Here is a 27,069-nt window from a genome sequence, read left to right as displayed (position 1 = left end):
ATGACGTCCCTGCCGTCCCCTTGGGATTGTAAAAGCGGAGCTAAAGAGCTCCTTAAAAACAAGCGGAACATTTACAGTTAGCTTGATGGTTAACATTTAAAGTATGCCCTGGAAACACTTAAAAGTACAGGAGCTTCCGATGGTTTAGCCCCCTGACCCACCACCAGGGGTTCTATCCCACGGACCCCGCCCCCTTAAAGATGACCTAGCTGATAATGCATAACGTCTTCATTGCTTCACGTATGCATCCTTTCAAATGTCACTGAGTTTGCGCAAGATAATACTACACAGCTAGAAACCAGACAGATTTTCCCCAACAGAACCTCTAATCATCCTTACCTTGCGTTCAGTTACAACCAGCTTTAGGCCTAGTCTCAGTGAGTACCGGCATAGCTAGCAGAACAAGTAAGTATATTTCATTACCGTTTTTGCATTACATATGTTGGTTGGCGGCGGATGCGTCAGTTTTTACTAATAGATGTGTACACGTTTACTGATTTTGAAAGAAATTTCAGCAGAACATTGTAGAGCACGCCAACAGTAATATCATTGTCATCATAGGGGACATAATGACATGCACTTTTTAGCTGGTTTGGTAAGTTTGAAGCACGTGATTGTTAAAATAAAACGAAGAATGGCAAGTTGCGGACTGTGCGTACGCAAGTTTTTTGATTATGAATGCATCCGATACTTGGATATTCAAGCAAGGATATTTCATTATTTGTAGAAGATCAGCAGATCGTTATAAGTTAGACCAACGTGTTGTCTACTCTTTTTCTAACGTGCTACCAGCCATGACCCGCGTCAGAAGAAACTAAAACGGCGGAGAACGACTTGTTGCTCTAGTTCTAAGTTTATTAAAAAATCCGCCCTCTTTATTTTACGTACCAAAATTTGCAGTTGTTTTGTCGGTTATAGCAGTGACTACAGTATACTCGTCTGATACCTCGTGTTTTAGGGGTGGAGGTTTGAGGAAGAGTTGCATCAAAGTACTGCTATGAATTTCATGTTTTCCAAAGTCAAGAATGTATATTTTTTTGATTTTTTTTCCTGCTGTGTTGAACAGACACCCAGTTGTCACCATTGTTGTCGTCGTCGAACATCAGTGAATTTTCCCCGAGTTTTTTGTTGTTTTGTTTTGTTTTTAAATTTAGGACCCGCCGCATTAGCAACGTTTTTGCATACAAGATATTAAGCGGGCATGGGTAGATTCGAATGTGCATAACTGCAACATACCTTTTATTCAGGGCCGGCGCTACCATATAGGCAAATTAGGCAGCCGCCTAGGGCGCTGATTTCAGGGGGACGCACTCATTTTCAATTTTTTAAAAAAAATTGTTTATAAATTTGGAAATTGATATTTTCGGGGGGGGGGGTGTGCGCCAGAATATAACCTTGCCTAGGGCGCCAGATAGTCTGGCCGGGTCTGGCGCCGGCCCTGCTTGTATTACCAATATTTTTCCCCACCCGATTTGTGGTGCTGCCTAGCAAAGCTTGCGGGGGAGTGTGTGTACATAATGTGCAAACGCCACGTCGCGCAACGTGCCCATTTGCTCCCTAGTCTTACAATGCAAGTCTTTCACCCGACCCCATTTGCGCCCTAAGATTCGACGGTCACTGAAATTGTTGAATATGGGGTGGAAACTTTGCGCGGCGCGGGAAATCGTTCAAGCGTTGTACTTGATTGTTTTAGGTTTAACACCATTTTTCAGCACATGATTGGCAGTACATTAGAGGACACTATAGTTGGGGAAGAAACCGTGTAGAAACATCGACCCGCCGGAATCTACTGGCAAGCTTTCTCACATACATAGGTTGGCGGAGCTAAGACTCGAACCCACGCTGACAGAGGTGAGATGTCAGTGATCTGTGAAGGCGAGGGCCTTAAACCACTTGGTAACCCGGGCCCCATTGTACGTAATAATTCTTGAAACTATTTGTTACGAAAATCATTGTCAGATGTAGTAGCATAAATTTTGATCAGTGGAATATCGCTTCGTATTATCTCTATTAAAACTAGATTAATGGTCAATATCGACCAGTCAACAACGGAGTCGACTTGGTTAAAAACTGTATTGCAAAGCCATAATTGTAATTTGTAACTTTAGAAATTATTTGTCTCAACCTAAACTGATATTTACTTTGTAAGGAAAATGCCTTTAAACCCCCCCCCCCTTCTACCTGCATCATCCATAGCTTCAGAGCCCCTTGGTCTGTTTTTTTCTGAGTGTTTGATGAAATCTGTTCTGTATGTTTATTTATAAATCTTAGTGATCTGTGTATCACTGAGTGCTTTATGTGCGACAATTTTAATATAGTGTTTTAACAGTTTCTGACAACGTTAAAAACAAACCGATCAGGTTTCGTGTCACAGCTGCGGCGCTGTAGTATTCGGGTCAAGGCCAGGCCATCTCAGTACTAGTCTAGATAATTGATCGGAGGTGTGCAGTGGGAGAAACAGGAGCAACTGGTCTATTACGCGATACATTTATTGGACATGGTCGTCCCTTTAGTAATTTGGTTTGGTATTTTTGAGGGATTTATTGCCATTTTCAGCGCATGATAGGCTATAACCGTAGTAAGAATTTTCTAAACATGACATAAACCCAGGGACCCATTAGACTGGTGAACGCTTCTTTAAACGAATGCCGCGTACTAACGAATATTTCCTACGAAATGTACGTAAACCTTTCCTAGATGATGTCATCGACGACCCCTATGATTGCTATTGAGAGGTTCTTGGAATCGCAAGATAATAGTAATATATAATGCAGGTAAGTGTGGATGTATTGACGTTTAATCAGCACGTCAGCACAATAATGGCTACATTTGGTGCTAAGTAAAATTCAAAATATATAAAAATAAATTGCACAAAAACTTAAGGAAGATTAACCCTTCCAGATAAATGTAAACTTGAAGTACAAGATAAAACATGGAATGTAGAGATGTTAAAATTCTGTAAAGGATGTGTAAAATAAATATTGGTAAATCTGTGAAATATGGTGCAGTGATAAAAGGAAAAATAGGCTGGCTGTTGTTTATGTTAATGTTTTGTGTACTAATTTTGTATGACCTGCTTCAGAAATGTAAAGTAGAAGAATTTGGTTCATTGATGCAAGACTGCTGTCTCTTTGGTCTCCATCCATGTAAATTTATTACCACTCATGCTTAAAACTGTCCTCTAATTCTAGGCGAATCTTCCCATCCAGTAATTACCTCGTTAAACTGAGTTTTTTCTCCTTAAAAAGTATTATCATTGACAAAAGGTTTGTGAGTGTGGAAAAAATTGTATGAAAATTGAATTTGAAGTCTTGAAATTATAAAGAATTTAAAATGCACTGCAACACAGATAGGTTATTTAGTGTCAAGGCAGTTAGAGCTAAGTGCCTTGCCGAAGAACACACCATTGTAGCTGGTCCAGGCTGGTCTGACTGGAATCGGATACTTTTGGTCAAGAGTACTGCAAGCTAGCCACTAAGCCACCACAGCCCTCTTTGATAAGTGGAATAAATGTTAGATGCAGAGTAATTACATTATTAAAATATTCTAATTGAATTGAACTTGGAACATACTATAACCAATTGGATCCAACTGCAGCTGCATAGACCCAGATCTGCTGATGCATACTGGGTCTGTGCAGTTTGTTGGGGGTATTAAGTATAACAGCCAGTATAGACCCTGATATGGCAGTTTATTATGCGATGGCAAATCAGGATCTTTGTTGTTTGGTGTTGCATAAGACTTACCAGCAAGCATATATGGTGTTCATCACTGTTCTGTGTTCCGTTTTATTAGATTTTAAGTTACTGACAACTTGTTGGACTAGTTATCATGTGCTGAAGAACATTTAAGACTAAACTTGAATTGCAAATTGTTTACAAATCATTTATGAAAAATTCAGATCTCTGAAATTGCATGCATGTAAATAAGTGAAATCACATCTCTTTGTTGCTGACACCTGCAGAGTTTTATTACTGCTAATTGCAGAATTTTTTTATGTCTTGATGTTTTTGCAGACATGTGGCAGAAATTTATATATGTATATATATGTTCTTTCTCTTTCTCTCTCTATGTATGTGTGTATGCATATGTTTTTGGGGAGCGCATTTTGCATCTGACATTTTTATATTTATATATAGATATATTCATTCCAAAAGATGGTAGCACTGCTGGCTAAGAGGATAATTTGCAACTCATCATGATTCATACCATCATTTCATCAACTAGATCATGTGCATATTTGTGGATATGCAACAAAATGTGCATACAAAAATGACTTATAATTGTTTGAAAAAGCTTGATAAAGTAATTGCCTTCCAAAGGTCATTAAATGAGCTCTCATATTTTGAACATGTGCCTCTTTGGATTTCCATAAAGCTTAAAGGTCATTTTGGGAAGTTGAGCGTCATAACTAGTCAAAGAAGTCGGGTCAAAATGCGAGACCAAAAGTCAGTGCAAGCGAGACTGTTCTAGAGTGTGTGCTCAAGGCTACATGGTAGCTGACCTTGCCTGATTCAGTGTATGAATACAAACTGCAACCTTTAGGCAATGAACACTACACACTTAACTACTGACCGCTCCGGTGACCTGTTGGTTTGAGTATCTGCCCCAGATGCAGGAGGTCATGGGTTCGAACTCCAGCTGAGTCATACGAAAGACTTGTAAAAATTGTACTAACAGCTGCCTCGTTTTGCACTAAGCATTAAGAGGTTAGTGTTAGGACTCGTTGGCCTTAGTGCCATGATAATGTGACTGGGTGGGACATCATGTTACATGTCTGCAGCATGATGCCGCAGTGCTAAGGCATCACTATAAACTGTCACACTGCAGACATCATAGCGATACGACTGAAAAATTGTTAAAGCAATGTTTAAAATCCAAAAATACACACACTAACTACTGAGATACTGTGACTTCTGTGTCCTTGGCAGCACGAGTGGATTTGGATTGGGAGGGGCGACAGGTCACTTTCCCACTGGCATCAGGCAAAGGAGGCACAATTGTGAGGTGTTTATTGGTGGGGGGGGGTATTTTGCATCTGAAATTTTCATAGTTCACATTCTCCTTAGTATGTGTGTGGGGGGCAATTCTTCACAACATTTGAGGGTGGGGAGAGAAGCAGAAGAGAAGTTGGCAGCGTTAGTGCATGTAATTCATCAACTCATGTTGTGAATCAGATTTGTTAAAGGCGAGGTAATCAACTGACTGGACCTATTTGAGATAATGACCCAGTCATGCATCAGTAATTGAAGAAAAGAGTCTTTGATATATCAATATGCTAGGATAACAGACTCGAATGGACGGTATCTAAATATTATAATATAGAAAGTGTGAACCCCATCAGGATCTTATGCTTCACTACAGTCTTAATTTCTGCCATCTCCTGTATATTTTCTCATTTTGATCTTCCTTTCTTTCCAGTGACGGCATACAAGCTTGTCTACTTCCCTATTAGAGGTGAGACCTTTCAAAATGCTTTTAGTGCAATTTTAATTCTAAATAAATCTCTTGCTTCATATTCTAAATCCCACCCCTGCACGTCTTTTAACTGGAATTCACTCACAAAATATATTTATATAAATGTTTTTAATTGATAATTAATGACTAACACTTTCACTCTCCACTTCCTGTTATTGACTGGGTCATATTTGCCCCCACTATCATTGACTTCGAACATGTAACATATCTAATTAACAGTTGAAAATGGGCCAGGCATGCTTTATTAGCATAAATAGTGTTTATAAGACTAAAATGGAAGATATATTTTTTTAAATGTCATTATTTTGGCTTGGAATTGAAAAAGAAAAGTAGTAAAGAAAATGGAGGGTTTTATTAATTTTTAATAATAATTGACATTAAATTTTTGGGCTGAACAATATTGACATCTTCAGCACATTTTTATTGAGTTTTCTTCTGCTTTCTTTTAATCCAAGTGCCCATGTGTAATAAAATGGATATTGATAAACATAGAATATATTATGAAAATAAAAGAAAACTAAATAGTGAAATCATTTAAGATGGATTCAACTGCAGGTTACCTGATTTCATTTAACAACTACACCAGTTATCACATGATCCATAAAACATTGAAAGTAACAGATCATTAATAATATATTTCACATAATATAACTTTTTTTTTAAAGCAGCAACACAGTATAAATATATTTTTAATATTATAAATGATGTGTTGGAGTTTATTTGAGTAAAATGATGCATCCAGTAACCGACACCTATTTACCTGTGAAAAAGTTTATTGTCAAGCCCCCCCATTCATCCATCAACAAAGCACACTGGAATGATAGCTTTCATATTTACTTAAATGCTGTTCATCTCCTTGAGGTGGAAATGATGTTATTACATAAGAGATAAATGGATACCCTGGCTGTACCTAGATAAGAGGCAATTCTATGCAAGTTCAAGATCACTGGAACTAAATCATTACTTTGGTTTCTGCATGATAAGACAAATTTCCTGCAGCTCCATTTGTGTAGATTCTGAAACTGCCATGAAATGAAGGCAACACCCTAAAGCTTTAGGATCAAAAGGGACAACTATTGAGGTCACTGAAGCCATAGTTATGTATTATTATGGGTTCTGACTGATAAGACCATTTTCTTGCAACCATTTCTCCTGCGACATTATAGTTAGACTCTACTTGGATAGATATAGCTTCCTGTTCATTTGCAGGTTAAAAATCATAGGTCTTGGAATTTATCTTTCAGATTATGGATTTTGTTTAGCACAGTAAGACATGTTTCTGTGAGCACTTTTCATCACACTTCTTTTAAGTGCTTTGCTTGGGTCAAGGTAATACAGACCTGTCTGAAAACTGGATGTCAAGGTATTAAGGACTTCCTTTGGGTAGAGATAATACAAAGATGTCAGAAAGCTGTATGTCAAGGTATTTGTAACACCCACATTCTTTTTGGAAGACAAGTTACTCGTCTTCTTTGTTTTCATCAAAAAATGAATTTATGGTATTTTACATGTCCCTTCTTCAGGTCGTATTGAGCCAATCCGTCTCCTGCTTGTTGACAATGGTCTCCCCTACGAAGACGTGAATTGCAGCGATGGCTGGCCAGACAGCTGGAAACCAAAACTGGTATTCTCTCTCTCATTTAATGAGGACTCCAAAAATTCAGTTGGATAAATCCATTGCCTAGCAGCCATAGATTAGATAGTGAAAATTTAAGTCAGAAAACATTTTTAAAAAGTAAAACAACCTACGATTATGATTTGGAGTCATTTAAATATGTTCATGTGAAAGAAATGTGTATTAAAATAATATAAATGTGGGTGTTTAGCTCTACCAGTCAATGATCACAAGATCTTACAGGATGGTCTGTTGTCCTTCTGTGCATTAACAGAAGTTTGTTTTCACTACTCCTTCAGATTTCATTAAAAGACTGCCATGAAACTTTACGCACACATCGCTAATTGGTCCTAAATGACAGTAGTGTTGCTCAAACATCCAATACGAATGCCGCAGTTGACATCTCGAAATTCTTATTGCAACACCTCTGGAATGAATGGTCATATAAACATAGGGATTTTAAAAAAAAAACTTGATATCTAGTTGATCCAAAACAAAAATGTTGCCAGTCCGGTGCGTAATATGGCTGTCACAGTAGCATTCAGTACAACCTTTTTAAAGTATAACAAGTCCTCCTGAATCGATGGTTATATAAACATGGGGTTTTCACTCAAAGGCTTCTTATGATGTCTAGTTGGTTCTGAATGAAATCGGTGCTGATCTGATGTTTAATGTGGCCACCACAGCATCCATCATAAAAATGTTATCACAGCTTTTGAACAAAGGGTCATATTGACATGGTGTTTTCATGAGAAGACTTCTTTTGATTTTTAGTTGGTTATGAATGAAAGTGGCACTGCTTGTACTTCCAGTTTGGTTGCCACAGTGGCCATCTTTAAAATCTTGTAATCAGGCCATCTAATGTAGCCACTAGGGGTGAAATGATTAATCGATACTTTTTCCGTATTGATACAAGAAGTGAAGAATCTATTCAAAATGATATTTAACATACAAGTTACTTTTAATCTTCTGCAGTTAATAATTAGTAGTCAGTTGCCTTTTCATTCTTTAAATTGAGACTTTGTTTGAGACTGCAGTTGCAGGAACATGCGCTCATGTTTGTCAGTAAGAAAGAAAAACTATTGACAACACCTACTCGTCTTCCACAAATTAGCAAACATAAGGTGACTGAATCATGTGGTTTAAGATATGTCAGCCTGTTCCAACCCTGTCAATTCCATGTTGATTAATTTATCACATCCACATGCTCAGCCACTGTAACATACAATAAGACATTTCCCTACCCATGATTTGCATACTTTTCTTTTCATTTAATAACCACATTATGCAAAGTTTCTCAGTTGCTTTGCATCTTTCTGCTTATATCAAGTTCGAGGGCTGTATTTCCAGTGTGTGTTGCAGAGAAATATGTCACATCTAATTCAAATTGGCAGATTTTGTCTGGAGTAAAACAGTAACCATGAATTGAAACTAACTAGCATACTCACTGTGTGACACATGGGATGTATTGACATCCAGACTAGGTCATTTCAGATACAAAGCAATAGAGAAACTTCATGCAAGAGTGGCTGTTAAATGAAGTAAAGTACTTAAATCAAAAATGGGGATCAAGTTTATATGGTCTTCTATTACACTGATATATGTCATCAGCTACGGATGGGATGAACAAAGATTATCACAGATTTGACAAACAGTTCCGTACCACACAGTTATAGTCACCTTCTTAAATTGTACAAGAGTTGAGGGTATTGTCAACAGTTTCTTTTTCAGTGGCACAATTTAGTGTCTTTGGCTGCAGCAGTCATTTTGCATCTGCAGGAAGTACAATGTAATGGAACTGGTTGTTAGTCATCTCCTCTCCAACCCTTGAATTTCTTTTAGATAAGATTTCTTTGGTATGAGGAAATTACACACGTGTTACTTTTTTTAAATTGGTAACAAGATGTTCTAAAAACATTTATGCAGGACAAACCAGAGTTATGCTGACCAAGATGAGTCCTGCATCTGATCAGATGGAGCAGCCTGAAATGGCTTAAAAGGTTGAATATTGGTCACTGATACCTAACAGGTAGTCTGTTTGGAAGGACTTTTTGTGTCTTGTCAAGGATGAGAATGGTATATGAACAGATGATAAGTCCATGTCTAATCTGCTACTAGAAATATAAACAATTTGTCAATGTATAAAATGGGATTGACAACGAAGGGGTATATAAACCTCTCACTGACAGGAAAAAGTGATCCGTTGAACAAATGAATCGTAAAATGGCACCACCCCACCACTGTATTGCATCATAGGTTGTGTATCATGAATGATATCAATATGTGGCAAATCATTTCACCCCTAGTGGCCACCAAACGGGTCATAATGCTAATGCAGTATTATCACAGAAAGATTGTGTTTAGTTAGTTGAAAATGAAAATGGTGCCAGTATGACAACTAATGTGGCCACCACTATGGCCATCTTTGAGATATTATTGTCACTTCTCCTAGATGGTAGACCTGCCAACCCTTACAAAAATGACCCGTAAAATAGGGGCTTGTGGAATAAAAGCAAAAGCTGCAGGAAAACGATTGTTGCTGAAAAATGCAGATGATTGGTTCATCTGTGCTTGATCTTGATCCAGGTTTCATATTAGAATTAGTGGAGTTATTCAGGGAACCAGACTAACTTTATTACAATGCCTCAGATGCTTGAAACTGCACATTTGTTCATGCAAAGCATTTGCATGATCAAGCTGTTGATCATAGAATTTTTTTAAAAGTGTATCCAGCAATTGACACATCTTGAAGATGAAAAGGAAAATAAGTCTCTGAAAAGCACAGAAGAAGAAAGTAATTTTCAGATTCCTGTGAATAAAAGTGAGGAGGGACACAATGTGTAATAGACATGTCAGTTTGAGTCTGTCATGTGGTGGGATAAATGATTGCCATCCTATGAAATGGAGAAAAAAATTCTAAACATTAGGTTAAGTTGAGAGATAGCAACAAGCAATTGACCTGCATAGTCTTTTGAACTTAAGTTTGTGCAACCGTGCAAGTGGTAAATAAGGTTTACATGTACTTTACAAATCTTTAAGTTGAACATAATGTTTACCATTGCATGTTTCAAATACCAAACTTTAAAAGATGTTTTCCAGCTTTACAGTAGCAGTTTTTATATTTTGTTGCACCTTACTGAAAGCTGGTCAAACTTGTGATTGACAACAGACCATCCCACAGAAAATAAATGAAATGCCTTACTGAAACGGTCTTGTCTAGGTTGGCAGGTTTGAGATGGCTGGGGCATATGGACTTAGTGCTTCACCAGAAGTCTTCTTACGATGTCTAGTTGATCTTAAATAGAAATCATGCGAATCTGATAGGGCCATCATGGCAGCCATCTTGAACAGCTTGTCATTGTTACTTCTTCACCAGCATGAAGTCATATCAACATGGATTTTCACCAGAAGACTTCTTGTAATGTTTTTTCCGTCGTAAGTTAAGATGATCACAATTTTGGTCATCATTAAAATTATATAAGTGCTACTTATCATAAAAAAAAAAGTCTCTTTGGATATAGCTTCTAAGTTTGTATATATGGTACATAAATTCATAAATTGGGGAATGGGATTTATCGTTTCAACAGTAAGGCTATTGTTGAATATGTAAATTTTTGGTTTTGTAGTTATTTGCACATTGTACTGACGTTCTTTCCACTCAATTCATGTGTTGCTAAATGATAACATTATCTTCAACCAGACAGTCAGGCCACAATAGCCTGATGAACAGCATGTCAGACTAATGTCAAATGATGCAGGTTTGAATCGTACCATTGAATTAATCTGGGTTGGCTTCCATGTTTCTTTCTGCAAGGCACTTTGTTCCAGTTGCCTTAGAAATTAATAACTTGTGTTGTTGTGCCATACAACACCAAATCTAAACCAGTCAGCTTGATGTGGGTTGCCACATGAAGTTGCAGCAATATTATTTTCATGTCTTTTATTTCAGGCTTTTGGACAAGTGCCACAGTTAATTGATGGTGACTTTGAACTTGTACAGTCCAACACCATGCTGAGGTATTTGGGAAGAAAACATGGTAAGATTTTTAGTTCTGCTGGTCATAGTCTAGGCAAGCTTATGGGATGGTCCACCACAATTGCCATCTAAAATAATCTTATTGTTTCTTCTCTGGATGGCTAGTCGTATGAACATTACACTTTCACCAATAGTCTTCTAATGTCATTTTGGTCCTAAATAAAAATGATGCCAATCTGATATCCAATATAGCCTACATTGCAGCCGTTTTGAAAATACTCTCATTACTCCGCCAAGAATGGAAAGTCACATCAACATTAACTTTTCACCAGAAGACTTTTTGGTCCAAAATAAATTGTTCCAATCTTAAATCCAATGTGTCCACCAGAGCAGCTAATTCAAAAATCTGTTGTTGCTGAAGAATATCAGAGGTGGTTTAAAGACTCCACCTTCTAAATGAAGAAATGGTCTAATCTTGAATTCTTAAAAATTATGTTTGACCAGTAAATACCAGTCCCCTCAAGGGATCCTTGTTTGAAAGCCCTTTTCCACATATTTCGTTAGAAAACCCCTTTTTTCTGTAACAAGTTATTTGTTCCTGTCATAGTTGCTATGAAAAAAGGTTTAAAAGAAGCCATGGAAAATATTCAACTTTCAGTTTTCTAATTGACAGTGCTTGTCCACATTATTCACAAAGTTTAAAACGATGTTCAAATCTATTTTTATTATATTATTATGCCATGAGGTTCCCTATTAAGATTTTATTTACAAAAGATACAGCCTGATAACTTGGAATCATTAATACAAGTCCCAACTAACCAGTAAGTTTAAAAATGGTTCAAATTTCATTGCAAAACTAAAGCTGTCATTAGGTTTTCATTCAAAGAAAACAAATGAAAGCTTCATATACAAAGATGTTCCCATTGTCCTGAGTGTAATTCACAGTTGCATATTACTGGTATACAATTTAGCTTGAGGCTAATAACAATTCAGGTGCAAAATTGATATTGTGGTAAGAATGAGAAAAATTTGGATGTAATATTTATACAAGAATTTCAAGGTTATTGTTATTCTTTAGCTATTAACTAGTATTGGTTATTAACTAGGTATTTATCAGAAACAGTGAATATCTCCTTTTCTGATGGAAATCTCATGACAGAATTGAGCATATAACATTTCTTTTGAAATTTTGCATTTAAACTAATACTGTATCTTTCTTACAGTTAAAACAATTTCTGTGATTCAGGTTTTTTAAACAGAATTATCACAAATTGAATTATGCATGCAACATAAGTGAAAATAGGAAAGAAAAAAGATCAAAATACTATTTCACAAAATCTGAACTTTTTGCTCTATATTTTTTAAGTACAAGACTGCTAGAAATAAAATAATTTGCAATCAACTGCAGTCAATATTTTAAACACGCACGGTTTCTCTGACTCGGAAAAATTTCAACTAAATGCTGATGCTGTTTAGTAACATTAAAATATTTTTGTTTTTAGAATTGTTTCAGAATGTTTGAAACAAATTTTTATCCATGATACACTGTGTATATAAATTTCTTCATGGAGCAAGCCTGCACTTTTGTATAATTGAGAGTTTCAAGTTGTCAAACAGATAATATATTCCCATTATAACAACCCGTGTTCGAGGGGCATATTTTGTAGGAAATAGAAATGTATCTATAAAAAAACAAAACATGAAAGGACTTTACAATGGTTCACTTGTTTATTGAATACTACTTAACTGACATGAAAATTAATATTTATTTTTCATTAAAACTAAGGTAGGGGTATGGGAGAGCCTTCATCTCATCTGTCATTTACTTGTCAAAAGTCAACAGTTAAAATTCTCTACCTATATCTAGTTATTGGACATAAAGTGTTTAATTGTATCTTACTGTACATATATCTAGTGTTTAGATATTGTTACCACTCTATGGTCATATACTATGTAACACCAACTAGTTTTGTAAAACTTAACAAATACTTTAATTTTTTAAGTTATAAATGAAAATGTGAGAGGGACTTAAAAGTATTATGATGTGAATCCATACTAATCCTGAAAGAGTTATATTAAAGTCCATAAAGAATGAAAAGTTTCATATACACTTCAGAACCAGAAATGTTCTAATCTGCCAAGAATCATGGCATTGTCCATAACTCCTTAAAATAATTCACAATAGTTCCAGAATATTATAGTTAAAAATATAAGTGCTTTCTATGTTTTTTCTCTCAAGTGATATCTAAGTACAACATAAAACACACCTGCAGACATTTATGTTACAAGAACACATGAAATAAGAACTCCAAAATAGGAATAGAACTGAATGCTCAGCTCTCTCCTTGTATACACATTCAAGAGTCTGTTAAGACTATTCATCACAGTTTGCCCCAGGTGACAGATCTTACTACCCAATCTAACATTTTAAAATACCTATTCATATGACCAAATTCATCTAACAGAAATTAACTGAATTCTTCTAAGATAACACCTGACTGATCTGTCCAGTGGGAAAAGGGATAAATCTCAAACATATTTACTAACAGTTTTATTATTAGTAACTCAACACATACGTAGGCATCTATTTATGAATCCTATGCAATTTTGCATTCTTTAATATTTTAAAACAGACCCCTGGCAAATACGAAATCCAGCTGTATGTAATAACCACAATTTATAGTCATAAATAAAATTACAAGTATTAGACAAAATCATGTACCATGAGTTACAATAACAGATATACATACTGTAATATAAATAAACTATTTAATATTATCTTACTCTACCTATATCTAGGGGTTTTCTCAGGGTCTTCCTCCACCAGTTATACTGGTCACCACATATAGCCTATCATTTGCTGAAGAATGGTGTTAAACCACAGCAAGAAAAACCTATATCTAGTATTCTTGTATAAATAAAGTGTTTAATTTTATTTTAATCTACCTTTAAGTCTACAGTGTTTGTAACTTTTTTCAGAAATGTTACCCTTTTGTGCATAGTATATTTTGTCTTTTCATAATTTAGATCTATATGGTGCTGACGTCAAGGAAGGTGCTCATATTGACATGATTAATGATGGAGTGGAGGACTATCGACTTGCATATGTGAAACTGATCTATCAAAACTATGTGAGTGCAAATCATTATGATTTCAAGTTTTTCATTAAATTTCGTTTAACGATAATGATCCAATTCATCAGTGTTGTGTGTGTGTGTGTGACTTGGATTTTTAACATAGCTTTAACTATTTTTCAGTCATATAGCTATGATGTCTGCAGTGTGGCAGTTTACAGTGGTGTCTGGCACTGGGGCATCATGCCGCAGACATGTAGCATGATGGCCCACCCAGTTACATTATCCTGACACCAGGCCAACCAGTCTTAACACTAACCTATTAATGCTGAGCGCCAAGTGAGGCAGCTGTTAGTACAATTTTTGTAAGTCTTTGGTATGACTCAGTCGGGGATCTAACCCACAGCCTCCCCCATCTGAGGTGGACGCTCTAACCACTAGGCCACCAGAGCGGTTTAAATTCATTAATAAAACCCTGGTATATTTTTTCTTTACATCTTTTTTTTTTAATTGCGTTTGTTTAAATCTTATTTATTTCAATGTAGGATTTAAATAATGTATTCAGGCCACATATTTTGCTCAGTCATCTTATTTACAGTTTGATTAGCTTTGCTGTTGAATAAACAGGTTTAAAATGACAACCATAAATGATTAATATTGTCGCATTAGATAAACGTGTCAGTTGTGCGAAACAATTTAGATGTGCACAAGTGACCTATATTCTCCATTAAACTTGTGTTTCAAAAATTGCATAATCATTCAGGTGCAACCAGAAGTTAAATTTGTTTTCACCTGGTACGTCCTATTGGATAAACATCTCTAGTGGCTCAAAATGGTAATTGCATCTACTTGTGAACTTCATGCAAAACGTCTGTATTACTTTTTAATAATCTTTGTTAAGCTTATCGTGGCGGAAGATAAACATAGTATCATTTTGATGTCCATTGTGTATGTCTGTCTACATATCTGCACAGCTGAGATTAACATTAGTGTTAAAGTTGTTCGTATGGTCAGTTTTTTTCAAGTACACATGGCCAATGTCATTTTGCTTTAGTCTGGAAATATCTAGGTGGATATAGCACAAATTTACCAAAAGCTGAAGGGCATGATTGACATGCAAACCATGGCAAACTTCTTAATTGTTTTTATTTTTGAAAGCTTGTAAATTATGTTAAAATAATAATAGTTTTCATTTTCAGCTAATTTCTTAGTGTAATAAGTTTCCTCATTTTATAGTAATAAAATAATTCCGTGAAATGAAGTGCAAGAATAGTTTATGATGTTATAACATTGCATTTTTTATAAACAAAAATTACAGAGAATACGTCAATGTTGTAAAGCTGAATACTGAGGAATTTTTTTACTGCAATACGAGTCAGTTTCCTGCAGTTCTGTTACTTTTTTTCTTTTCATCACTTTCTTAACCTGCAAGTGGGTTATCCAGATTTACGGAAATCTGACGTTAACATTTGATGGTTTTCATTCATCATTTCATTTTTCAGCCCCAAAAGTTATACCAGACCCATTTACCCATAAATGTTCTTGTCAATATTTTAAGCAATGTCTCTCAGTATTTTCATTGTTTCTAGCATCTTAACATGGCATACATCACCTGTAAAACTGGGCACAAATAGTGGACACTATCAATACACTTTAATTACCATTGTGTAGTATTGCTTGACACACTGACTGTACAATATTCTTTAAATAAGTCTTAGTTTGTAAAGATGCTGGCATTCAGGCAGTTCTGTGTTTCAAGGCAAAATCTGCAAAAATTGACCACCACTGACTAAAAGATATTGTTTATATTATAGTGATAAAAACCATAAAAGAAAACCTCCACACACCCAAATTCATTCGGTTTATTACCTATGTTACTTTCTCTAGAAAATCTGTTTTCTCAGCTTCACACATATCCATAACATTTTAAATAAAGCCAGTTCTCTACATTAGACATGGTTAAGGAAAACTTAATACAAAACATTATGACGTTGTTATCCACTCAGAAAATAACTTCATTTAGATAGGTGAAGGCAATCTTATTATTCCATAAAATCTAGTATCAGCTAGTATCAGTTTTGTCAACATTTACTAGAACCAGAAATGAGCTTTATATATTATTTTGCACAATGTTTGTCAACAATATTAAACTGATCCACTTGAAATTAATGTCTTAATGAAGGCTTAGTTTATGGGTTTTTAATGGCGATATAATAGGCACTCTTTATCCTATCAAGCTGGTCATCTGTCCACTCATTGGTAGAAGAGATTGATTGTTTCTAAATACCTTGTGCAGTTTTGGAATCTGGGAACATTTTTCATTGCTTCCATTAACTTGTCGGCAGTGCTCAATTACAAATTCATATTTACGATCAACTCATAGAATCACCTCAGCATTTGTTCTTTGCTTTTGAAGTACATGTTGATCACTGATTTCCTTTCCCTTCATCATTGACAAAATATTTATATTTCCCTTTACTAATGATTCCAATTTTGCACGATTTTCCGATTCCACATGCCATGAAAAGTCATTCCTACCAACATGTGCAAACAGTGCAGAGCACAAAATGTTCTCTTTTAGACGATGGTTTAAGGCATGGACACAATTATAAACTGATAGAAAATGCTGCTTTCTATGTTTAGACTTTCCATTTTCTTGTCAGCGGCATTTTCTTTGTTTAAACAACTGGATGTTGAGAATGTTAAAATCAGTGATGTGACACAGACTGCGGATGTGGACCGAAGAGACAATACAACGAAACAATATGGAATAAAAACGGCTTAAAAATTAATTTAAAAAAGTAAATAAATGCAACCTCAAATCGTATTTTCAGATCAATGACTGTACAGATGGGCTTTATTCCGTACAAATATGGATGGGTAAACAGGTCTGTTGTAATCAAAAACCACAGAAAACTGGAAGTTCTCTGACATTTATCTTATGAAAACAGATCCCTCATGTACTGTAATAACTTATTGTGCAAATATGCAGGACATGTACATTTTTGTTCTCCTCACAGGATGCTGGAAAAGAAGAGTTCATTGCTGGCTTGCCTGCCAAATTCCAGTACCTAGAGGTAGGGACAAAATACTTTTTGGAAAGTGTTATTTATGTTTCAATGACAGTGCGTAGAAATACCTTGAAATCAGCTTTGAAAAACCAAATGCAGCGTAATTTATGCAAGCACAATTTTTTTCTCCAAATTCAATAAGGACACAACTTCTGAAAATATTTGTCACAGTAAAGTTGATTGTGCAGGACAGAATAAGTATTGTGTAATCCAAGACAAATTTAGGCCACCAGTGTACTGTATTTACAAAATCTATGAATAATTAATTAGTTAATTTAGAGTATATCTGCTATCTAGGAGACATAAAACAGAAGGTGGTGTAAAACAATTGACTTACTGTGACATTGTCCTTGAAAATACATACTTTTCATTTCTTTCATTTCAGAAACTGTTGAAGGCTTCATCTGGAGCAATTATTAAGGGGAAGGTAAGAGTTACCATCTTATAATAAACACTGGTAAAAAATTTTTAGCATGATTTTATCTGTATCTAACAAGCAACAGCATCCACTGCAAACTCTGATCTGTTGCATTAGTATGCAGTGGAAGATCTAGGTCTACATCTGTTCTCTTCCCTAAAATGTTTCCTGGTGTAAATGACTAGCAACTTTAAATAAATAAAATGTTGGTCCTCCAAATTTGATTTTCATAAACTTGTAAGATTTTTATCTGGCTACCAGGATCAGCTACTTCACTTTTGTTGATCCCACTTGAAGATTACTAGAGGCACTAAAATGCTGGATTAAACTTTGCAGTTGGATATTATACAACGGGCAGATACGGTATTCAGTATCGTGCTCATAAATGTAATGGACAACCATTTGTATAGTTGACTATGACAGCAGCCAGTTCCCACTATTTTAACAAAGGATTTAATGTTTCTTATGTAGTGCCCATGTTACTTAGAAACGTTTGGGTGCCTTTTGAGTCCTCCTTTAGCAAACTTTCATTTAATATTTGAACATTTATCTTACATACTCATGTACAAGTCAGATCCAAATGCAAACTTTATAGACCTAGATCTGCTATCGCATAATGCACTAGCACATCTGTGTCTGTGCAGGTTTTTTGGAGTAATCCCAGTAGAATAGACAGCATAGGCCTTGATCTGCTGGTGTATTATGCAAATCAGGGTCTGTTTTGTTTGCAGGTGGACCTGAGTGAATAGCAGTAGTATTTATATCCTCTATATAATGGAAAACTGCACATAAAGGACATCTATAATTCCTCTTCTCTAAGGTTATTGTCATACAAATTTAAATAAAGGACACATCTATAATTCCCCTTCTCTAAGGTTATTGTCATGCAAATTTACATAAAGGACACCTCTATAATTCTCCTCCTCTAAGGTTATTGTCATACAAATCTAAGTATTTATATTGTGTTAACACTCTGTCAATATTGGGCAGAATTGTGTGGTCACTTATTTGTCTTATATAGACAGGTTTCACTGTAATTGATCTCAGTAGTTTAACGAATTCCAGCAGCTTGTACAGAGCTGTGGAAGAAGATTTAAGTTCATTGAACCCTAGTGAATCCTAGGGGACAAAGAATTAGCCCAATGCACCTACTGTGCACCTAGGGATGAAAAACATTAGATGCACCTAACCGTGCACAGGATGAATATGTCTGATGTACCTACTGCAGACTTGGGGATGAAGAAAATACCCAATACACACTACTGCATACGTTGGGATCTAGAATATGCCAGATGCACCCTACTGCAAGCTTGGGGATGAAAAATAGGTCTAACGCACCCTGCTGCATTCATGGGGAGAAAACAGGCACAATTCACCCTAATGCAGGCTTGGGGATGAAGAATAGGTCAGATGCACCCTACTGCATGCATTGGGATAAAAAACAACAGGCCCAGTACACCCTGCTACAGGCATGGGGAAAAGAAACAGACCCAGTACACCCTGCTGAAGGCTTGGGGAAAAGAAACAGACCCAGTGTACCATGCTGCAGGCATGGGGATAAAAAAAAACTGGCCCAGTGCACCCCACTGCATGCTCAGATTAAAAAAAGCAGGCCCAGTTGCACCCTACTGCAGGCTTGAGGATGAATAGGCCATTTGCAACCTCCTGTGCATATTATAAGAGAAATTGAGATGCAGTGGTTCAGTGGTTTGGCTGCTGAATTCAGAACTGGTAGGTGCATCCTGGGGCATGGCACTTTACTCCAATTCCACCGACTACTGGGAGCCATTAATGCTTACTTGTGCATGAAACTGGATTGAACCCAGGAATGCAGAGTTGCAAAGCAAATATGGTTTTCTGCGTTATCCAGAGCACCATACTGCTTGCATTAAAGTGGTCCCCTTCGTATACAGCCACCCCTTTTACACCAAGAAAGTGGCCTTATAAAATGGGTGGCCTTTCCAGAGGGAGACTATTTGTGAGATGTGCATGTATATGTGTATATAGCAGGAAAGCTACATATAACTTAAAGCAGTTAATATCTTCATTTAAAACTAGAAATAATAATTAAAATGTTCTTGTCTTACAGAGTTATTTCATGGCAACATAAATTAATAGTTCTTATTCTTAGGCGTGGAATGTGAGTTGGATATTATTGGCATGCACATCACAAGACCATTAAAAGCTTTATTTAAATCTTGGTACATACGTTGTTTCATTTTTAAAACAATTCTCTTTCTATCTGCTCCATTCTCCCACTACTACAGAATACTCTCCTTATCTTTTATTTCAATATTGCCAACATAAAATCTTTCTTCAGGTGAATTCGCCACATTTTCATCAAGTCGAATACATTATACTTTTCCTTCTAAAGTATTATTTCTTTGTTTATGTGATGGTATGTTAAAGTTTTGTAATGATGTATTCCTATGTTGCTAATTGTACAGTTCTGCAATTTTGAAGACAAATCATTTGTAAATAAAAAACCTTGTTATAAAAGGAAGTGATACATGTACTGCCACATGATTTGTAAACTACTGAAGCTTTCCTCTTTAGAATACTGTTTATACACATGTAATTACAGTGTTTTCGTACGGTCATATCATGTGTTAAGATCAGTGACTGTTTCAGATATGTGTTCATCTTGGTTATTTATCATAAGTACGAGATATTTGTATGATAATCTGGTGCCAATGATAATTATTCTAGTTCTGTCACAGAAACATTTCCAAGTATACAAAAATTACATGGCACGAGTGTCATCAACATTAGGGTACTGCATGAAGGTTTTGTGTTCAAGTTCTTTCGGGTCAGATCTAGTGGTGTTATTTAAGGCACAACGAGTTAGTAAAACACTGTTTCCTTTGATTCTCTTATCATACTCATTTATTATTATTCACAACCTGATAAAGAAAATGGTGATGTCCTTTTACAATTGAATTTCAGAAAACTAGCTATGCATAAATTAAGATTTTTTTCTTCATAATATGAAAAGAAGAGTAATGTATATCCTAAATTTTACATTCAGAAAACCTATGCCGACTACAACCTTTTTGATCTCCTTGACATTCATCTTTTGCTGGCACCATCATGTCTGGATTCCTTCCCAACCCTGAAAGCCTTCCATCAGGAGATAGCCAACCGACCAAACATCAAGAAATACAGAGACACCGATGCCTGGAAGAAGCTGCCTGTTAATGGCAATGGAAAACAGTAAATCACCAGAAAAGACATTGAATAATAGAAACAATTCATAGACAGCAGGACAGATGTGAATGGTAAATCACCAGAAAAGACATCAGACAAAAGAAAATTCATAGACCGTAAATGGCAGTATTTTATTTTGAAACCTCTGATAACTTTTATCACCGTGGGCATTGTGGTATTCTTTAATTAAAAATGTCAACCCAAAAAAATTACAGGTTTTCTTTCAAACAAATCCAGTCACATTTACGGAAAAAGTATTGAGTTTTCGTTATTATTTTTGTTCATCTGATTTTGTGGAGTACTCAGATTTGCCAAGTTTGAGCTAAGAGTTTTAGAGAAAATGCTGCTTTTCTTTTTTGTTTTGTGCTTTTTCATTTATACACTATTTTGTTTCTGCATTATGTCAATTTTAAATGTTTCACTGCACAGGAGATACTCTTTAATTCAGTCTTTTTCTTCATTTAAAGGTTAGTTTTCATCTTTAGTTACCAGTGGTTTATATGATGACCTTAATGATAATAAAATTTGCTGTCAAAGGGTGATGCATTTAACAATCTTGAAGGTGGAATTTTACTACTTGTATTCACTTCTGACAATAGGACCAAATTAAACTTGTGTAACTGTCGTGATAAGAGTTCTCTTTTTTGTCTCATCATCAGTCATATCACAGCTCTATTTGCTGCTGATAACCAATTTTTTGTTTTTTCCAGAACCATTGCTTTAACTCTCTTTCTCTCTCTCTCTCTCTGTTTTCATCATCCTAATACCCTTGCTATCTGTCAAATCTATTTCTTTCACAAATAAAGACTTTGGTCACTTGTTATTGACATGTCAAATATAAATCTACAAGGCTAGTCTTGAGGACACTGCTTTGTATGTTTTTTTGTGGTGATTCCTGAGGACCCACAAGTTAGCTACACATATGCGCCTACAAGTAGAGACAAGTTGCACAATGTATAGACCCAGATTTCTTCTTGCATAATGTGCCAGCAGATCTGGGTCACTGAAGTTTGTTAGGAGTAAGCAGTAGAATAAACAGATCCTGATCTGCCAGAGCATTATGTAATGGCAGATCAGGATCAATGTTATTAGTTGAACTCTACTTCTAATCAAACATTTACAGGTCTATTGCAAGTAAAATTGTGTGGGTTCTTTTCCTTAGATTACTCTACATTTTTCTCCAAACAATCACTGCTTCAGGCTAATGTAACAGTAAAATTTACCATATAACTTCATGCTTGTATTGTATTCTGGGGGTCAGTACTAATCAGTACCCATTAAAACTTAAATGCCTCTTCATGCCACTTGTTCATCAACTTTGATTCATTCATCTTAAAATAAATATCAATAACACTAACTTATGAGAGGAATGAAAATTATTTACAAATAATATTTCAATTAAAATTGTTCATAATCATGAAAATTAAAAACAAAATTGAACTTAAGATTTATAATGATAAATATCTTATTTTGTTTGTACAGTTTTTAGGTTCAAACTAACGCGTGAACTTTGCAGGGTATTTGGGTTTTAAAAATGGGGGTCTTGTGAGCAAGCAAGGTAGGGGAGCACAGTGTTCTTTATGATAAACTTGTTCGAAATGAAAAGTGGATCAAGAAAAATAAATAATTGGGCTGTAATCTATATATAACATGCAGACATTGTATATATAATATTGTTTTTATCTCCTAACTACCATATACTACCATATGTACTCACAAGTCGAGTGCAACCTCTGACAAAATAGATCATGATCTGCCATCACAAAATGTACTGGCAGATCAGGATCTGTTTTTTATTCTGCTGATTGCTCCACCCAAACTGCATATATTTAGATAAGCAGATGCATTATGCAACAGGAATTTGGTTTGCAGTCAGTTTTGACTTGTAAATATATACTGTGCAACCAAGCATTGATAAAAAAACAGAACTTTAATGTAGCTTTAATTTTAAACTTAATTGTATTAGTTGGTGCTCTGCCACCCTCCTAAACAATGAAATAAAGAAATGAAAGCACATTTGGATGTTAGGATCAACATTATTTTCATGTACAAATGCAAATAGTTGCAGTAATGTCCACTTAAAATTCAGTCCTGTAGTGATAGGAATAGTTTAGTCTTCACAAATAATACTTCATTGTTTTCAAACTTTGCAGTTAAAGTTCAGAAGTTAAACATAACACTATAATTGGCAGGCATCAAATTTATCACTTGTTAGACAGATTTCAGTTGTAACTTGTGAGCATCTTCTTGGTCACTGAAGTGCTTACATTTCAGAAGAGCAACAGAATTAGTCGCACAGCCAATCAGAATAAACTTTCATTTCCAATATCCTTTTTGCAATTACATATAAAAATTAATTATATTATAATAACATAAAAAGGGAGTATAATAGCACGTATTTATGAAAATGAAATGATGATCAGATTGGCCTGTTAAAGCACCAATTGTCATGAAATTGGTTGAGTCTACTTGATATGGACTGTAAAGTATTGAAGAATGTCTTCACTTTCCTGGTTTTTTGCTGTTTACCCCTTTTTCCTCAACACTAACATCCGTCCTTTGAAAGTATCTATCTCAAAAAGCATGGTTTGTGCACTATCTCCATTCTGTCACATGGCCAGTCGGGGTCATATGGCATGCATAGGTATGACAACCAATCGGAGCATTGCATCTGACATAAGTACAAAACAAGAAAAATGTGCATAGGATGTACATAAATTTGTAAACAATGCGTAATTTTCAGGCTATTGCGCGTGCTACGAGATTGCAGTTTTGCAGCACATTTTACACTTTTGTAATGCACATTATGGATGCAAGCCTTTTGCATTACCTCTACAATATTTGCTTGCAGAGATGATTTTAAAAAATTGAAGTACAACATTAGCATTATGAAACGATGACTTCTGCATCGATGATAGGAACATGTTGACCAAGGAATAAATTAAGTTGTCTCCATTATGTTGGAACTCTTTGCTTGCCAAATGTTATTGAATCATTTTCAAAAGTACCAATATCATTCTAATAACAATGGATTATAAATTGCAGTTGGAAGAAAAGCCAGCTTATGGATACAGTGAAACCTGTTAATTGTGGCCACCCATCGAGAAATAGCCAAGCTGGTACATGTACAACAGGTTATCTCGAATAAAGGTTCAATTTTCAGACTTGATTCTCAAACAAATACCATCCACTGAATACTATTATCATTATCATCGTTATCTGTGTAAACTTTTCCCTGGCAGGATAACTATCACCAAGTCTTCATATCAACGTTATCAAGGTACTCTGAGATACTGCTAAGATATGTACATGTAAAGAGGACATAAACGTAGATCCAAATTAAATCCAAACTTACAGCCCTAAGTGGTCGGAGTGTGTGCCTTGGATGCGGAAGGTCAGGGGTTCAAACCCCAGCTGAGTCATATGAAAGACTTAATAAAATAGTACAAACAGCTGTCTCGCTAGGCACTCAGCATTAAGAGCTCTGTATTTGTAATCATTTCATAGGTATGATATTTTTTTTAATTTTATTGGTTTCCAAAAGACTCGAAGGATAGTTCAAAACGATTGTTATTGTACTTTTTAAGCGGCAAGCACAAATTTGCTAAATGTCAGGAGACATTTGTATTTAGGGAGGGAGTATGTGACTCGATGTGCGTGGTTGTCATGAGTGAGTGAGTGATCGATCGCGGTGCATGATTCCCGTGCGTCAGGAGTATTAAAACCCCGCCAAACTAACAAAGAAAGCTTCAGGCATTCCTACTCTAGACTGGAGACGGACAACACCTCGAGCAGTGCGAGTTCTGAAGAGCACTACTGGTCTTTCACGCAAGTGAAAGACAAGGGATTGAACAAAATTTGGAAAATTGTATTCCTTTAGAGTCTGGTAAGGGATAATTAGTTTTTCTGTGATAAAATTATAAATGCCGGTGAGTGGGTTGTATACTGTGTATTGTATTTGTTTCGGTTATATTCTGTATTGTATTCTAAGTATGCGTTTTGTATTGTTTTAAATTTACATCGTACCATTTATAAATCTCACAATCGACGAGCTAGTCTTATTATTTCAACCTGAAAGGAAAGGATAGATAGATCACTTAAATTAAATCAAGTAGGGGACTGAGTCTTAGTGCACAACGTTGGACTGAAAGGGAAACAGAAATTAGCCGACAAGTGGTCCAAGGATGTATATCAGGTGATATTAATCCCCAATTTAGATATACCTAAATAATAATGTCCATAGTGACATTAAGACCTATCTTGACGAGCATAAGATCGAAACCTTGGAAAATGCTGCTCGTGCTGCTGATGAGTATTCTTTAACTCAAAGTTCCTTTTGTAAATAAGACTTCCACTCAACAAGCCCCTCAAATTCTAACTGTCACAATTTCTAAAATTCAAACTTCGGAGAAGCTTGATTCAAGATCATTGTCTCTTCTTACGTATACATACTGCAAGAAAAAAGGACACGTTATTTCTGATTGCTACAAATTGAAAAATAGGCATCAGAATCAAGACAGACATATTCCAAACGCTCTTATTTCTAAGAGGTCAAGGTCACGTTCATGTTTTGAAAGCAATACATTTGTTGGGTCTAATAAACCCCAGTCTGATTTTATTACGGAGAATTATGAACCATTCATATCAAAGGGCCCTATATCACTCTTGGTTGATTCGTCCAATCCTATCTCCATTACAATTCTAAGGGACACAGGAGCTTCTCAGAGTCTTTTGCTGTCAGGTACTTTGCCTTTTTCTGAGAAGTCTTCTTCTAATGAGAGTGTTCTTATTCAGGGAGTAGAGTGAGGATTTGTTAATGTTCCTCTCCATTGTGTAAATTTGTCATCAGACTTAGTCTCAGGACCCGTGACAGTTGGAACGGTCTCTATTTTACCCGTTGAGGGCATTAAATTAATACTTGGCAACTACCTAGCATGAGACATGGTTGTGGTTAATCCACTTGTAACTGACAAGCCTTGCTTGGATCAGAAAGTAGATCCAATTGAAAAAGAATTCCCTGATGCATTTACAGCTTGTGCATTTACCAGAGCTATGACAAAGAAAGCTCTTGAGAATGATGTTGATCAGGAGAGTATTCCTTTAGCTGACACATGTATTGGTCAGGCTTTTGATGAGGTCACTTTCACTCCTTATTTGGATCAATCAGAAGGTATTCATCATGGTGATCCTCTTTTAATGACTTATTCTCTTTATTCTAATCTGGGAGAGAAACGACAATCACTTCTCGTTGAACAGGAAAAATATCGTGACATCTCCTGGTTGTTTCATAAAGTCATTAGTAAAACTGAAGCCACTGAAGTTCCTGTCTGTTATTTCATTAAAAATGGAATTCTTACGAGAAAATGGAGGCCTCCCGAGGTACCTGCTGATGACGAATGGTCAGTGAACTATCAGATTGTAGTTCCAAAACCTTACAGACAGAAACTACTTAGTTTGGCCCATGAAACTCCTTTGGCTGGTCATTTAGGGATCAATAAAACTTATCACAAGATCTTGTCTCACTTCTATTGGCCAAAAATCAAAAGTTATGTTAGTAAATACTGTAGATCTTGTCATACCTGTCAAATGGTATGAAAACCTAATCAGAAAATACATAAGGCTCATCTACAACCTATTCCTGCCTTTGACGAACCATTTAGTAGAATTATGGTAGATTGTGTTGGTCCCTTACATAAGACCAAGTCAGGTAACCAATACCTGTTGACTATTATGTGTGCATCAACAAGGTTTTCAGAGGCAATTCCTTTGAGGAATATTACAACTTTGATAACGTTTTTGTTCAATTTGGCCTTCCCAAATTTATCCAATCGAGTCAAGGGTCAAATGTTAAGTCGGGAACTTTCCAGCATATTCTGCTTGAAGATGGCATTCAGCAATTCAAGTCAAAAGTAAAACTATGGTTTGACAACTAAAATGGAGATAATTTTTGCGTTTAGTAATAAAAGAGTTCTGTCTCTCTTACTCATTCTTCAAATTTGTCTTCAGATTAGATATTACAGCCCTTATAAAGTTAAGAAGAAAACGAATGAGTTAAATTATAATATTAATGCTCCTAGTATCTAAATAAATGAAAGGAGTACCATTATATTGAAAGAGATAGCGAGGTTAAACATGCGATTAATTTAGTTGTACCTGTCCCACTCAGTGAAGATTTAAGTGAAGAAATATCATCAGATTTTACTGACACTGGAGTGAAAAATCTTCGGAAT

General features: G+C 35.7%; 1 protein-coding gene across 1 annotated transcript; it reads left to right on the top strand.

The window, feature by feature from the left end:
• The first annotated feature begins 273 nt into the window (after positions 1-273).
• On the top strand, positions 274-21,464 carry LOC149801088 (glutathione S-transferase P 1-like). The gene is made up of 8 exons (XM_089955125.1): positions 274-405; positions 5,422-5,457; positions 7,002-7,102; positions 11,043-11,130; positions 14,097-14,200; positions 17,164-17,220; positions 17,600-17,641; positions 20,661-21,464. Coding segments are annotated over exons 1-8 (618 nt in total). The 5' UTR covers positions 274-404; the 3' UTR covers positions 20,850-21,464.
• The last annotated feature ends 5,605 nt before the right edge of the window (positions 21,465-27,069 follow it).

This window comes from Sinohyriopsis cumingii, chromosome 4 (genome assembly GCF_028554795.1).
Source record: "Sinohyriopsis cumingii isolate HCF-2022 chromosome 4, ASM2855479v2, whole genome shotgun sequence".
In the NCBI taxonomy this organism is placed as follows: Eukaryota; Metazoa; Mollusca; class Bivalvia; order Unionida; family Unionidae; genus Sinohyriopsis; species Sinohyriopsis cumingii.
This window is presented reverse-complemented; position numbering and strand designations above follow the sequence as displayed.